At 40.2% G+C, this 16,309-nt stretch overlaps 2 protein-coding genes and 1 long non-coding RNA gene across 9 annotated transcripts in view; 2 read left to right on the top strand and 1 right to left on the bottom strand.

Moving 5' to 3' along the window:
• CUNH12orf56 (chromosome unknown C12orf56 homolog) overlaps positions 1-6,003 on the bottom strand; it is a 70,148-nt gene extending 64,145 nt beyond the window's left edge. For 2 of the 4 annotated variants that reach the window (XR_005653483.1, XM_039865898.1), the window contains exon 1: positions 5,542-6,003. Coding sequence is in view for 3 of the 4 variants with exons in the window: in XM_039865898.1 (XP_039721832.1) it covers positions 5,542-5,793 (252 nt within the window). In the remaining variant the exon portion in view is untranslated. The remainder of the gene's footprint in view (positions 1-5,541) is intronic. The other 2 variants (XM_039865900.1, XM_039865899.1) reach the window with 1 other exon arrangement.
• Positions 1-7,980, top strand: part of LOC120605010 (uncharacterized) — a 91,812-nt gene extending 83,832 nt beyond the window's left edge. For both annotated transcript variants that reach the window (XR_005653484.1, XR_005653485.1), the window contains exons 3-4: positions 4,595-4,828; positions 5,545-7,980. This is a non-coding gene — a long non-coding RNA (uncharacterized LOC120605010). The remainder of the gene's footprint in view (positions 1-4,594; positions 4,829-5,544) is intronic.
• A 7,203-nt stretch (positions 7,981-15,183) lies between these two features.
• Positions 15,184-16,309, top strand: part of XPOT (exportin for tRNA) — a 31,687-nt gene continuing 30,561 nt past the window's right edge. Inside the window, exon 1 of one of the 3 annotated variants that reach the window (XM_039865905.1) lies at positions 15,184-15,470. The gene's annotated coding sequence lies outside the window, so the exon portion shown is untranslated. Of the gene's footprint in view, positions 15,476-16,309 lie in introns of all 3 variants that reach the window. The other 2 variants (XM_039865906.1, XM_039865904.1) reach the window with 2 other exon arrangements.

The following is a 16,309-nucleotide window of genomic DNA, read 5'->3' on the forward strand; positions in this document are numbered from 1 at the left end:
TATTTGACAACATGATGGACTTGAGGGTATTATATCAAGTGAAGTAAGTCAGATGGAAAAGGACAAAAACTATGATTTCACTCATATGTGGAATATGAAACAAAAAAGTAACAAATGAACTAACAAAACAAACAAATTTATAGATACAGACAATAGAATGGTAGTTAGCAGAGGGGAAGAGGGTGGGAGGAGGGTGAATTGGGTAAAGGGGCGCAAAGATATGGTAATGGAAGGAAACTAGACTTTAGGTGGTGAGCAGGCAATAGAGTATACAGATATTGAATTATAGTATTATTCATCTGTAATTTATAAAATGTTATTAACCAATGTTACCTCAGTAAATTTAATTTTAAAAAAGAGGATATTCTGATATGTTGGATGTGGGAAGCAAGAGAAAGGCAGAATTAAGGATAATGAAAGATGTTATTTCCTAAAATAAAGAAAGCTAAGGGATGAACAGGTTTGGGGTGGAGATCAGGAATTGTTTTTGAACGTATTAAACTTGTCAAACCTACTGGGCAGATTTTCAAGAATAAATGAGATGAAGTATTTTAAAACATTTAATATATAATAGATGCTCAAAAAGTATTTTCTTTCCCAATTTCCTAAATCTCCTAAAGCTAACTGCCCTGATTTGAAAAGGGAGATAATAATATCCATCTTACAGATTCATGGTAAGCCTTAATAGACTTAATAGACATTAGTAAAGGTTATTAATAATAACTAACATCTGCATAGCTCTTATCATAGCTGTTTTAAGTATGTTACATTTATTAATGAATTTACTTCTTCCAGCAACTCCATAAGGACGGTGCTGTTATCTCTATTTTACAGGTGAAGAGGTGGAAGCACCAGAGTAGAGGTTAAAAAATTTAATCAAATCTACACAGATAGAAAGAAAAAGCTGAATAAAAATGTATATAAAATGCCCAAATGTATATACTACAGATGATAATTTAGGAAGAGAAGAAACAGATGCCTTGAATATTTAACAAGTATTTACTGATCATCCCATCTGTGCCAGGCAGTGTTCTAGGAACCAGAGATACAACAATTAACAAAATAGACCAAAAGGCCTGCCCTCATGGGCTCAGTCAAGGAAAAGTGATTTGGAGAATGATTTGGGTTTAGCCTAGAAAAAGTGAAGGATTTGAATATGAAAGGAAGAAAGCAGGGATCAGCCTGCAAATTACAGGTGGCCCCTTCAGCACAGCTTGTGACTTGTTTCTGTCTGATCTAGGAATGGTTTTTACATTTCTAAAAGGAAAAAGAGAAGGAAAAGGTAAGGAAGGAGGAAGAAGAGGTGAATTGTAAATATGATGATACGAACTAACTTGGAGGAGGACATGTACACTACAAGCAAAGAAGTTAGGCTGTAGAAGGTGCATTTTGTGCCAGTTCAAGAAGCCACATAGAGCCTAGGATGGCTGGAGAGCAGATATTCAATGAGGGGGCAGTGGTGAAAGGATGAAGGAAAAGAGAGGCAAGAGGTAGATTTGCTGGAGTTGATAGATGTTTTTTCTTTATAGGCGTTGGGATGGAGTGAACCCATAGAAAATTCACAGATTGTTCTAGATATCTGGTTCACACATTTTAGCAATATGTGTCTAATTTTAGAAGGACTTAAAGAATAATGTGTTGATGCATACAACAGAGCAGAACTCTAGAGAATAATTTCAAAAGTAACTTTTAAGGAAAACATCAGCCTTTATAAAAGCTCTGCCCAAGCAATCTTAGAAACTCTTCCTTTTTAGGAGATGAACTGTATTAAACACCTACTGAGATCTCCAAAAGCACTTTGTCCTCGTCTTTGATGGAAAGGAAATCTTGCCTGTACTCAATCAGAGTTCCGGTCTTTTTGTTGCTGTTAACCTTTAATTTTTTTCCTTAGGGGAGAGAATAGAATTTTATGTGTATATTTGCAAATTTTTTTCTTAAGTGTAACTGTGACATGTGACGTGAACTAAATAGAATAATCTGGCCTAACATAGAGCAAGGAGGCCCAGGGACATAAAGGACTGGTTTGCTTACAGGTTTTATAGACATGAAAGTAAGAACAAAGGTAGAATGAGAAACTTGAGCCAACTGAAAGTTAAATAACAAGAAGACAACTTGTACTGTAAAATGAGAAAACCTTTGAGAATTGAAAAAACTACCTAAACAGGTGGCCCAAGAAAGAAGACACCAACATAGTAGGAAAATTAAACAGTTGATCTTTCAAGGAAGGAGGAACGGGTTGTAAAAAAGAAAGCTGCCTGACACTGAAAAATGTAATCGAAGTGACTGATTTAGCCTGGATAGGAGGACAACTACATGCGATATAACACAGAAATCAGGAAAATTCTACACATTGTGGTAGTAAGTGAGGGCATAGTGTTCATAGGGGGATGACTAGTCAACTACATTGTGGTTATTAATTGGTACTAGGTAAATGCAATTCTGTATACCTATTTTTCACACATTCAATGGAGCTTAATACAAGTACCAAAATATAATAATAACCCTAGAATTATTTTATAAAAACTCAGGAAAAGAGATTATTAAGGAATTTTTGCTTGGCATGATTATATTTATTTCTCACTGAAGCAATATTTTTTTAAAACAATTACCCGTTTTAAAACACCATAATGGAGAATAGTTCTGTATTCATTTTCTATGGCTACTGTAATACATTACCACAAATTTGGTGACATTAAACACAAATTCTATTACAGTTCTGGAGGTCAGAAGTCTGAAACCGGACTCAGTGGGCTAAAATTGTGTCAGCAAGACTGCATTTCTTATGGAGGTTCAAACCTGATTCCTTGCCTTTTCCAGCTACTAGAGCAGGGGTCCCCAACCCCCAGGCCATGGACTGGTACCAGTCTGTGGCCTGTTAGGAAGCAGGTTACACAGCAGGAGGTCAGCGGCTGGCAAGCCACCGAAGCTTCATTTGTATCTGCTCCCCAGCACTAGCATCACCGCCTCAGCTCCACTTCAGATCATCAGGCATTAGAGTCTCATAGGAGCACCAGTTCCTAGTGCCAAAAAGTGTGGCAGTAGGGGACCGCTGTTTTAGAGACTGCCCACGTTTCTCAGCCCTGGGCCTCTTTCCACTTTCAAAATCAGTGTCTTTCTCATGCTGCATCACTCTGCCACTGACTCTTCTGCCTCCCTTTACCAGCTTTAAGGATTTTGTGATTACTTTAGGCCTACCCAGATAATCCAAAACAGGCTCCCTATTTTAAAGTCAGCTAATTAGCAAACAACCTTAACTCTATCTGTAACTTTAATTCCACTTCGCCATGTCATATATTCACAGGTTCCAAGGATATCTTTTGGGGGCCATTAATCTGCCTACCACAACTTTAACCAAAGTTAAACTATATTGTGCAAGATGGACATTTAGTCTGTCGACAATGCTGAAATCTTAGATTTGTTTAGCACCTTTATAGACATTATACATTCTTCTATGTCCCTGAAAGGTAAATTTTCTATATAAAGCATGACCAAATAAATTGGTATGCCTTTTTGTAAGATTCTTGGCTGGGGGCCTAGGGAGTTTTACTATACTTTTCAGATTTTGACAGCTCAAAAAGAAAGATATATATCAACTACTGAAATATGTATACTATCTCTTTTATTACTTTTTAAAAATTTTTATTCAATTACAGTTGACATTTAATGTTATTTATATTAGTTTCAGGTGTACAGTATTGTGTTTAGGCATTTATATAATTTACAAAGTGATCCCCGGATTAGTCTAGTACCCACCTGGCGCTATACATATTTATTACAATATTACTGACTATATTCCCTATGCTGTACTTCACATCCTCGTGACTATTTTGTAACTGCCAATTTGTACTTCGTGATCACTTCACCTTTTTCACCCATACTCAACCTCTCTCCTACATGGCAACCATCAGTTTGTTCTATCTACAAGTCTGTTTGTTTTCTTTGTTTATTTTGTTCTTTAGAGTCCACATATAAGTGAAATCGTGGTATTTGTCTTTCTCTGTCTGACTTATTTCACTTAGCATAATACCCTCTAGGTCTATCCATGTTGTCTCAAATGGCAAAATTTCATTCTTCTTTATGGCTTTAGTCCATTGTGTGGACTAAAAATAGTCCATCGTATATATGTACATGTTCTTTATCCAGTCATCTATAGATGGGCACTTAGGTGCTTCCATTTCTTGGCTATTGTAAATAGTGCTGCAGTGAACATGGGGGTGTATATATTTTTTTGAATTAGTGTTTGGCTTTCTTCAGATAAATACCTAGAAGTAGAATTGTTGGGAAGAATAAAAATAGTTCAAATCATTACTCTGTCAAAACTATAAGTGTTTACTATATACTAGAAAAAGCTGAGCATTTAATGTTTTTTAAAACATTTGGTAAAGGAAATCTTTTTTTTTTCAATTTTAGTTTAAAATTTAGTTTAGTCAAGACAATGGAAATGGTGGTAGTGAAGAAAACGGCAGTTTTACTTCCAAGTTTTACTCAAAAAAAAAAAAGCAAATAAATTTTCACAGCGATATCCCAAAGAGGTATATTAAGTAGGAAAAAAAAAAAACCATTTTTTCCATTTAATTTTATTCTTTTCATACAGATATGTTCCAAACAAGCTACAATTCTCTTGGCAAAACAGCTCCATCAAGAGTCCCGCCACCTCTCCCTTGGGGGATTCAGACTCAGACAAGGGAAAAAGAAAAAAGGCTAGACACCTGTCCCCAACGGAAAAAGGAAGAACACACCTGGAGAGCAGCTTAGGCAAAGGGAGCCAAAGAGGAGAAAAACGGTAATTGGAGAGGAGACTGCTTGCAATCTGATGCTGGTTTATAAGGTAAATCTATTTTTGGAGGAAAGGGATATAATAGCAGCCCACTAAAAACTGGGATGAGGCGTGGCTGTGCCAGACTGTATCTCCTTCCAGGCTCCGCTCTGATGACAGTCCTTCCAGGAAGGTTTTCCAGCATATCGGGAGCCCAGTTTCGATCAAGAGACCTGCCAGAGATTGCCAGACATCCTCTGCGCATCTTATCAATGCATTCATTCATTCACTTATTCATATTAGAGCACCTAATATGCTCTAAGCGCTGGAGATAAAAAAGTAAACAAAGCATAATAGCGCATATCACATGGCATTTATTTATTTGCATTGGTGTTGGCATTCTGTGGGCGCCCACAGCAGCTTCTAGGAGGGAGCCCTATTTCATTTTTGCATCGTTAGTGTCTAGCACAGAGCCTGGCACCGCCTAGGCGCTTAACGAACGAAGGAATGACTTTAAAATATAATTTTGATAGGATTTGAGGGGACGGGGGATGACTGGTAGGTACACACGGTGAGAACCGGCAAGGCATCGTTATTCCGAGTGCATACAGCAATCCACGGTTTCCCTAAGTGGGTGCTAATACTGAAGTAAATTAAAGAGAGTACGGGAGTCCACAGAGGGAAGGGGAAGGTCTTCCTCCTCCTTCCCGCGTGCAGGATGTCTGGGATTAGGGTGCCCAAGAAGGGGGTTCTCGCGAGCCCACCTGCCCGCCCGCTCTCCTCACCAGGTCAATGGCCAGGACATCCCGCAGCGCCACGACTCGCCGGATGGACTTGGGCGGGTTCTCGGTCAGGTAGATGAGCCGGTCGCTGAGGACCACGTACTTTAAGGTGTGCTTCTCGGAGTCCGATACCACGATGCACGATTCGTAGGCACGGATGGCGTCGTAGACTTCGGGCGCCAGATGCCTCCGCAAGAACGCGTCCAGGCGGCTGTTGGTGCGCGCCGGGAAGCCGGATCCCGCAGGGCTGGCCATGCGGGGCGCCGGCTGCTGGGCCGAGTGCCGGGGGCGGTGGATGCCTCTGTCCGGTCCCGCCTCCGCGCCGCCCTTGGTAGAACCCGCGCGCGCCACAAAGCCGCCCGCCCCGCCGCTGCCACCTCTCGCGGGCGCGGGGAGCCGGGCCCCCCAACTTCGAAGCCCAGCGGAACTCTAGGAGCTGGCTCCCTGAAGTACCCCCGCCGGGCCCTGCCCGGCAATCGTCGTCCCAACCTTCAACAACAGTGGGCGGGGCGAGACGCTGGCCCTTCAGGGTAATCACCGTCAAGTACACCGGAGCTGCGTGGCTGCTGCTGAGGGGTTTTCCTGGTCCTCCGCCCAGCTTGCCCCCCACTCCAGCGTACCGCGCCTTTCCTTACAAACTGCATGGGAGCCGCAGTTTTAATCTGGTTTCCCGTTAAAAACTTAAACAAGATGGAATTTACCGATTTACTTTTTATGGGTAGAACAATCCTCGAACCCTATTAAGACCCATCACAAAGATTTGGCATTTGATGATAACATTGCCTGGAATAGCCAATTTTAATGAGTATAAACGTAGGTCTTCTTTCTCCAACTAGCTAAAAGCTCTGAGAGAAAAGACTTTTATCATAAATTGATTTGGGCACACCCAAGCCTACCTAATGGCTATGCTTGTGGTGGGCCCAATGCCCAGGACAAGGCCTTGCAGACAGAGGGCAATCTGTGTAGGACGAGTTAGTGGGTGAGGTCTGCATCTGGAAAAATTGAAGCTTATAAGTTGAGTAAGGCTGGTTGTGCATCCTTGAGGCTGCAGGTAGTAAAAACACTGTCTAGATTTGACAGAGCAAGAATGACTTACTATAAATTAGGTTAGCTGAGAAGAGTACAACGGAAACTTAGGTGAGAACTTTCATTTTAATTTCAAATCCTGGAAAAAACATGACATTCTCCCTCTCCATTCACCCAAAGACCTTGCAATGGAAAAATTATATATATATATAAAATCCAGTTACCTGCAACTCAGAATCAAATCATAAGATTCTTTATTGCCAGTTGTATTCTTTTTCTTCATATTTTACTATTGTATACTACATGTTGTAAGCAATTTCAAATTTTTTTGTGGAAAGAGGGTATAAACAAATTAAAACGCATAAGCAGATATTGTAGACAAAAGGAAACTGAGGAGAAATGTTTGAGTGTGAATAAACAAGTCTGAAGATTCAACAGCAAAGAAACAGAAATCGTATTCTTTTCTTGGAGAGACTGGTAAGGAGAGCAGTGCCACCTGCTGACAAAATCTTAAATGACCTACCATTTAAAGTTTTAGAATCTGATCAAGCGACTGACTCTTCAAAACTTCATAACTGGATGAAAAGTAAGCCCTAGAAGTATGGTTTCTCCTCTAAAACACAGACTATTCCCTATCTAAGCCACTTAGACCAAGTTTGTTGCCTCAAACTAACAGAAGACAACGGCCCTTTACCTTTGCCAAATAGCTACACCTCACAAGAGCTCTTCAGAGGCAAATGGCTCTATCTGAGGTGGAATGTGAGGCCCAAGTACTAGAAACGTATCACTCCAGGCTGCTATTACGTGTCTTTCAGGCTTCCTGCTCCGTACCCAGGACTAAGAGAAACAGAATGACTGGACATTCCGGACATTCCAGAAAAGACAGATACCTGATCTACCTTCCAAGAAGACCCCATAAATGAATTTTTGGTGACAAGGGCACCGGGTTTAAAAAATGTTAAGATGAAGCACACAAAGAAGGGAATTTGACAAAGGCATTGATGGCTAAAGTGACCTCAGTTACACTTTTAACTTTGTGGTACACAGAGAAGGTAGTATCATGGTTTCCAGGCACTAAGTGTTCTGCACTGTTGCCAAGGTAACAGCCAAGTTCAAATTGCAGGAAAAGGGTTTAATATAGGGGAAAGATCACTAAATTTGAAGTCAGGAGAACTGAATTAGAGTGCTAACCCTGCTGCTCACTATCTGTGATTTTTAGAAAGTCACAACATTTTTGAGCCTTTTCTAAAATGAAACTTCTAATATTTGCCCTGCCAACAAAGAGTTGGTATATGGAGCAAAGGCAATGAATTATGAATTCTAAAAGCACTATAGACATGTAAAGTATCCATACTTCCTTATCTTTCTGTTAACTTTTTGTGGATAGTTAACATAAATACACCTGAGATAAGTCTGTCTTATTTTCTAAGTCTACTTATTTTCTAAGTCTGTCCTAACTCAAGAAGCATTTGGTATAGATCCCGTGTAACCAAGCACTTAATAGGTGTTTCTTGATAAAACTATCAAAAGAAATAGAACATTACTTAGTTGGAACTACTCTCCAAAGTCACTCTCCTTAACCAGAACTTTCACCAAAACAACAGAGTAGCCTTAGATTGATAGATGGTCAATTCATTTAGTTTGAAAGGGCAGGCGTTATGAGCATAGGAGTATAGAATCAAATGACCTGGGCTCAAATTCCATTTCTCACACTTAGCTGCTAAATGACCTTGGACGATGTTACTTTAATCTCGGTGCCTCAGTTTCCCTATCTGTGAAATGGGAGAAATAGTACCAATCCCATAGGGTTATTATGAGAATTAACAGTGTTTCTAAAGTACTTATAAAAGGTACCTGAGTATAGAATATACCTGAGTATAAATACATTTAAAAATACATTGAACAAATATATGATTTCTGATACATATATAGTCATTTGGTTCCTTGTATACAAAGTAATATAGTAATATCAAATTCTTCTTTGTTGGATGCTAGCCTAGCTTTTTTTCCCTGGGCTCTCACATTTTCATTTTATTTTTTATTAGTTTCAGATATACAATACATTGGTTAGACATTTATGCAGCTTATAAAATGATCCCTTCAATTACTCTATCACCCACTTGGCTCTACACATAGTCATTGCAGTACTATTGACTGTATTCTGTATGCTGTCCTTTAGATCCCCGTGACTATTTTGTAACTACTAATTTGTATCACTTTATTCTCTCACCTCCTGGACCCCCCTTCCCTCTGGCCATCACCATATTGTCCTCTGTATCTGTGAGTCTGTTTTCATTTAGTTTCATTTAGTTTCCTTAGATTCCAGATATAAGTGAAATCATATGGTATTTATCTTTCTCTGTCTGACTTATTCATAATAACCTCTAGGTTCATCCATGTTGTTGCAAATGATAGAATTTCTTTTTTTTAATAGCTGAGTGATATTCCACTATATGAAGGAACCAAAACTTCTTTATCTAGTCATCTGTTGATGGACATTTAGATTGCTTCCATGTCTTAGCTGTTGTGAATAGTGCTGCCATGAACATAGGGATGCATAGATCTTTACAAATTAGTGTTTTGGTTTTCCTTGTATATATACCCAGAAGAGCAATTGCTGGGCCAAAAGGTAGATTCATTTTTAATTTTTTGAGGAGCCTCCAGATTACTTTCCATAGTGGCTGTAGCAATTTGCAATCCCACCAACAGAGTAGGAGAGCTCTCTTTTTTCCACATCCTCACCAACACTTGTTTGTATTGATTTATTGATGATGGCCATTCTGACAGGAGTGAGGCAATATCTCATTGTGGTTTTAATTTGCTTTTCTCTGATGATTAGTGATCTTAAGCCTCTTTTCATGTGTCTGTTGGCCATCTGTATTTCCTCTTTGGAGGTCTTCTGCCCATTCTTTAATTGGATTGTTTTGTTGTTGTTGAGTTTTGTGTGTTCTTTATAAATTTTGGATATTAACTCCTTATCAGATGTATCAGAGGTGAATATCTCCTCCCGCTCAGTAGGTTATCTTTTCAGTTTGTTGATGATTTCCTTTGCTGTACAGAAACTTTTTAGTTTGAAATAGTTCTTTTTTTGTTTTCTTTTGTTTCCCTTGCCTGAGGATAGCCTAACTTTTTAAACTTCAGATTAAGGCTCAAGATAAAAATCTAATCTACATGTACACACATATAGACAAAAGAATGGTATTTGTAATTTTTTAGTTGTGTTTTTTGGTAGAGAAGTGATCAGGGGGCCATAGGTCATAAGAACCCTGTGAAGATTTCAAACCAGAAGTAACCTTCAATGGACCTATGGATCTCAAGCGTCCCATCTCTCAACTTGAAACTAATGCAGTACAGGGCAAATTTCCCCAAGTTGGTGGGGGGAGACCAAGCCCTGCACTGAGAGAAGAAGAGGGTCCTTTGGTGGAGAGCGTAGAAAGAATTCAACACACACACGAAAGGTAAAGTCAAAAGGAAAGTTTATTAGAAAAGAAATAATACTCCACAGACACAGTGTGGTCTCCTCTCAGAGGCAGAGAGTGAGAGAGACAGTGAGAGAGAGAGAGTAAAGGCACTGAGAGGGACTCAGAGGGACAGACACAATAGAGACGAGGGCAGTGAGAGAGACAGAATAAAGGCACTGAGAAGGACCTAGAGTGTTCAGGGAATGCAGTTTATAGGTCATTCTTTAGTTCCTATTTCCTTTGATATGGGCATACAATGAAGAAGGGGAAGAGTATGTAGCATGAAAAGGTAAGAATATGTAGAGTGAAAGGCCAGCTGGCAGTTCCCAGCCTTTAATCCAGAGGTTCCCCATGGTTTTAGCCATAGGGAATGACTCTTGGTTCCCATTTCCCCTTCATAGGTGTGAGGAATAGGTTGTTAGCAATCCCAGCAGAAATCTTCCTTTGTTCTGAAGGTGTCCTCCTGGCCTGGCTGCAGGGCTGATCAGCATATTGCGGTCTCTGATTGTAGCTTGATTAACCTTTTCTATTCTCTTGCCTCCTCCCTACATTTAAACTAAAGATAGAAAGATACCTGACATCTATATTAAGTAAATAAAACCTGAATTTTTAAAGGTGTCTGATTTAGGAGTCTTTTGGTGTTTCTACTTTGTATTAATCTATACTGACCATTTAAATATCTACAGTTAGCAATCTGACATTTAGAGGAGAAATGTCATTATAATGAAGTCAAAGGGACCAAACAAATGCTTTGGATTAAGAAAAAACTGTTTCTTTTACTAAATAATGCTCTAGGTCTTTATTTTGCCTCAGGCTTCCGGCTTCACACCCACTTCCTCTGAGAGAAACCAATGATTGAACTAGAGCCAATAAAGTCAGCTTACCTGATCTGTTTTTCAATTTCTTTCCCTGCCAAGAAACCCATCATGAAGGAGCTTTTGATAACAATGGCACTAGGCTTAACAAACATTGAGATGAAACATAAGAAGTAAATCTGACACAAGACTCAGTAGTTATCAACTCACAATTATATTATTTTTGGTTCAATTTAATACATATCACAAATATTTACCCAGAAGTTATTATCCATAAACAGAATCAGGATAAGATTTATTTTCACTCTTCAAGAATTGACTAATAGATGACTAAGACAACCACACAAATTTAATACAAAGCATATTAAAATATATTAATGACATTAGAGAGGTTAAAAAAAAAAAACAAGCAACATCAAAGAAATGACTAAACAAGCCTGGTTGAGGAAATTTGGAAATGCTTCATGAGGGAGGCTGAATTCAATAAATGCTTGAAGAACGAATGAAACTATTTCTTTTTTCTTTTTGTTATAGTCAACTTTTTAAAATTAATTATTTTTAAAATTTCACCCATCCTCTATCCCCTCCCCTTTGGCATCCCTCATTGTTCTATATGTATGGGTCTGTTTCAGTTTTGTTTTTTCATTTATTTTGTTTTCTTAGATTCCACATATAGGTAAAATCATATGGTACCTGTCTGCTTTTGTCTAATTTCACTTAGCATAATGCCTTCCAGGGGCATTCATGTTGTCACAAATGGCAGGAGTTAATTTGTTTTTATTGCTGAGTAATTTTCCTCTGTGTGGTGTGTGTGTGTGTGTGTGTGTGTGTGTGTGTGTGTGTGTGGCCACCACATCTTTATTCATCTATCAGTAGACACCTAGGTTGCTTCCATATCTTGGTTATTATAAATAATGCTGCAATGAATATAGGAGTGCATATATCTTTTTGAATTAGTGTTTTTGCTTTATTTGGATAAATACCAGACGTGGAATTGCTGGGTCATGTGGCAGCTCTGTTTTTAATTTTTTGAGGAATCTTCACACTGTTTTCCATAGTGGCTAGACTAATTCACTAAAATGGTGGAAGTCATCACTTTAAATATCATCCTCAGCTAAAGACAAAAGATGTTAGGGATTGGGAGAATCAGTTATGGGAGATTACCAGGAAAAGCAGAGTAAACAAGACTAAGGTTATGCAGATTTAAATATCGCCTTCCTCTTTATTAAGAGTTTCTAGAGACTGAGTCATCTCCCTCTTTCTGATATACCCTTATAAATGGAAATTTCACTTATAAATATCAATGTCCTTTATAAAGGATAACTTGTGCTTGGTTTTCAGAGCTTCTCCAGTGTCTGTGTTTTCTTAAAAATAACCAGCTTAGAATAATTCTTATGCCAAAGAGACATATTTTGGGATGACGAACTCTGCTCCCCTTCACAGCTTTGGGGAATACATGTTAAGAGAGCAAAAGTCGGAAGGAGTGAGGTGAGGAAAACGAATAGAAGTACTCAAAAAAGCAAAAGGAGCTTGACTGTAATGTAAGGTCAGAAGTCAAGAGAGGAGAGAATTTCAAGGAGGAATGTGGACCCTAAGAAGAAAGATTCATATGATGTGAACCCCAAAAAGGAATTTGTCTACTGAAATGGATTCTCCATGGTCAACTGAAGACCCAAATTTTATAAATAATAAGAGCCAAGTGGCCATTTGCTGATAGGGGCCTCTCACATACTCTGCATACTAGGAAGACCATCAAAATGAACTCTAGGCTTCCCCAGCTGAGTAACAATTATAAGAGAGTTCATAGTTTCAGTCTTTCAACTTATAGACTAAGATTTGCCCCCTCCAATCAGAACTACTCCATAACAACCAATCATGAAACATAATGCTTACCAATCAGGACTGTGCATTTCAGACCGATCAAATGTACATACTTGGTTACCCCTATTTACATAAAATGGACATAATTGGGAACCTCATCAGGAACTTTTATTATAAAAGGCAGCCTTCCCTTTGTCTCAGCAGAACACAATTTATGTTGCTCTTTAAATCTGTGTCTCATGGGCTGCAGATCCTTTCACTTAAATTTTTTTATTCTTTATTACAGTCTAAAATTAATTTTGCTTTATATTGAGAATCAAGAGTATAAGAGTTCTAACTTACCATTTACTAGCTATATGACTTAGGATAAGTTACTTAAAATAGATCTACTTTGGTTTCTGTATCTGTAAATTAAAAATGATGATGATGATGATGATGATGATGATGATGATACCTGCTCTATCTCTACAAGTTTAAGAGGAACAAGTTAGAAAATATATATGAAGGCATATTGTAAACCATAATGAAATACATAAATGTTATCTGTTATAATTATTTCAAGTATTCTGGCAATTGAAAGAAAGGAAATATATGAGACGGGAACAAAGTTTTATTGTTCTAAGGAAGGGGCCTCAGCATATTTATAGGAAGAACTGACTTAGTAGTATAGTTCTACACTGTCATCATCTCAGAAACAAAGATTAGGAGCACAGCCTCTAGCTAGAGTCAGATTATGTGGGTTTGAAGACCAGCTCTGCTACCTTTTATGTCATTCTGTTTCCTCATCTATAAAATGGGGATGATGATAGTACCTACCTCACAGAGTTGTGAGGATTAATGTCTGAACATTTAGAACTATTTCTGGCACATAATAAATGCTCAAAAATGTTAACAATTAATACATAAAAATATTGCCATATGTAAGCATATATGTTTTAAGCTAAAATAACGATAGTGTTATTCATCAACATTTTGATCATTGGCATTTTTTATTAGTTTGAGATGAGAAACTGTCATCCCCTCATGGACTGGGGAACCAGAATATGGAATGGTCAAATTTAATATCTCTCTCCGGTCCTCTTTAATTGGATTCCAAGTCTTTATTTGTTCCGTAATGATGTTAGTTTACAAAATTTAAAGAGATTTTTACAAACCTAGGTATTTGAACTACCATAAAGGGTCAATGTTAAACTGTATTTAAGCTATAGATACTAGATAGGCTGTAAATAATGAAATTTAACATATGAAATATTCACAAAATGATTTTACAAAAGAGCAAATAAAGACAGTAACAATACAATAGACTGTATTTTTGATGTTCTTTAGGATCAGGCAGTGCAATATACTGAACATATTTAATATTAAAGACTTTGGAGCCACTCAGACCAAGATTAATGTTGGGCCTCCGTAGTCCATAGTTGACCTATACAGCTAATGTAAGAATTCATGCAATTGTTCACTTATTGAATTTTAACTCCAGGCTGGCACTAGTACTGTACTAGATGCTGGGGATATACACTGAAATAAATAGGGACAAGAATCCTAGCCTGACATTCTGAACAAGTAAATTACAAACTTCGACGCAAAAGTGATTCAGGATACTTTATATATGAAATGGCTGGTGCAGTGTCTTGTACTTGGTGGGTCACTAAATAAATGTAGCTGTTAAAGTGCTATATTAATTTTATTCTACTTCTCTTCTCATTCCCCCAAGTTTTGTTCTTTTCTATGTAGTCCCAGTGACTGCAACCTAATCTGTATGCAGCCCGTATTGAATAATCAAGCGAAACCTAAGTATCAAGCGTTTATTTGTCCCAAACACCTGTATTAACTCAATCCTCACAACAACCTTTTGAGCTCAGTACTTTAATCACCCCCATTTTATAGAAGAGTAAACTGAAGTACAGATTATGTAACATGCCCGAAACTGAGGTCAACTAGTGAACAGGGGGGCTGGGATTCAAACCCAAGCAGCTTGAGCCTATACTGCCTCGATGCATTCATAAATTAATAAATCGGTGAATGAAGAGACGAAGTAACCATAGCATAGAAGAAACCTACGAATAGGATTTCCTAAGAATGCTTTCCTTTTAATGGGACCAAAGAGCAATTAAACAACTGACTCGCACGTGGTTTTGACTACGTCATCCAGATCTGGGTAATCTAATCTACCAACCATCTAACCAAGCCTTTATGGAAAATGCTGCGCAAACCCGACCAGCGCCTCGGATCCGCGCAGAAGGCACGAGGTATTCAACGCCCCGGGAGCGATTCAGGTAGGACGCTCCATCCCAGCATGCACCACAGGCCCGGCCGACCACGCCTCCCGGAGAGCGCCCGGGAGTGCGTGTGCGCCCCGCCGTCCGGAAGCGCCGCCTGCACGTTGCATGCTGGGAGTTGTAGGCTTCCGACACGGCCCGCGGGCTGCTGTCCGCGACCTCCATGAGGCTGCTGGCGCCGGCCCGCGCGGCACAGACGCTGGGAACGCGCTTCGCGCTGACTCAGCGGCGACGGCGGCGGCGTTAGCCGGGCCCTCGCGCTCTTTCCCTTCCTGGGGCGCGGATCCTGCCCGCCTCCTTTTCCTAGCTTGCCGGCCCGGCGCCACGCAAGAGAAGGAGCCAGGGGACGCGGAGCGGCTAGAGACGCTTGGCCCCGGCCAGCTCGGTCTCCGGCGTTAGCGCTGCGGCTGTGGCGGAGTACGACGGCGACAAGAACGAGGGCCGCTCTCCTCGATCACTGCTTGCAGCCCCGCTCCGCTCCGCTGACCGACCCCCGGGAGTGCAGGCAGGGAGGCGGGATGGAGTGATAGGGAAGGTGACTCGGGGATTGGGGGCGGCGGGGCTCGGACCCAGCTCGGTCCGCACATGGCTGCGTGGAAGTTGGCTGGGAGGACCGGCCCGGGGAGCTGAGGAGGGGTGCGGGCTGGGGGCCCTCGGTGGTAGTGTGCCGGGAGGTTTGGTGGAGTGGGTGGGGGTGGGTACTCGCTGTGGCCGCCGTGGAGCATGTCCCCAGTGCGTGGCTGCCCGTTGCCGAGTGTTTCATCACCGGAGTTGCCACGAGGCTTCCTTTAGGGGAGGGATCCGGGGGAAGGAAAGGGACGTGGCTGGCCGAGGAGGGTCGGGATCGCTTGTGGCCCCCAGGTTAATAAAGTGGCCAAGCCCATTCGTGATAGTTATTGCGTGTCTCACCAGTTTCATCTGCAGAGGGCTTAAACTTGACTCGCCCCTCCGCCCCAGGACAAAAAAGCGAAAAGCGTTATTTCTGTGTAGTAATTTGCCAGCAGAGACTCGCCATTTCTTCGCGTCCCTTTCTCACAATTCTGCAAGAGTGATGTCTCCTGTAACCAGAAAAAAAAAAAAAAGTACTTTTTGAAAGTACTAATTAGTTTTTACTGGAGGAAGTTACGTTTTATTAAAGCGACTTGTCAGCGTGATGTTAAAAGGCTAAGATTCAGTCCTGGTCTTGAACCGCCTTCAGTAGGTGCGGATGGATTTTTCTAAATTGTTTTTTTCCTGATTTAATGGCTATCCAGGAAAAATTAGGGCTTAGAATTTTAAATATGTTGCCTTCTCCCCAGAACATTTGCTAAATGCATAGTCGCGTTTTAACAAATGTTTAAACCTGCAGGGCTATGTCTTGTTAGAACAT

This window comes from Pteropus medius, unplaced genomic scaffold (assembly GCF_902729225.1).
Source record: "Pteropus medius unplaced genomic scaffold, Ma_sr-lr_union100, whole genome shotgun sequence".
NCBI classification, from domain to species: Eukaryota; Metazoa; Chordata; class Mammalia; order Chiroptera; family Pteropodidae; genus Pteropus; species Pteropus medius.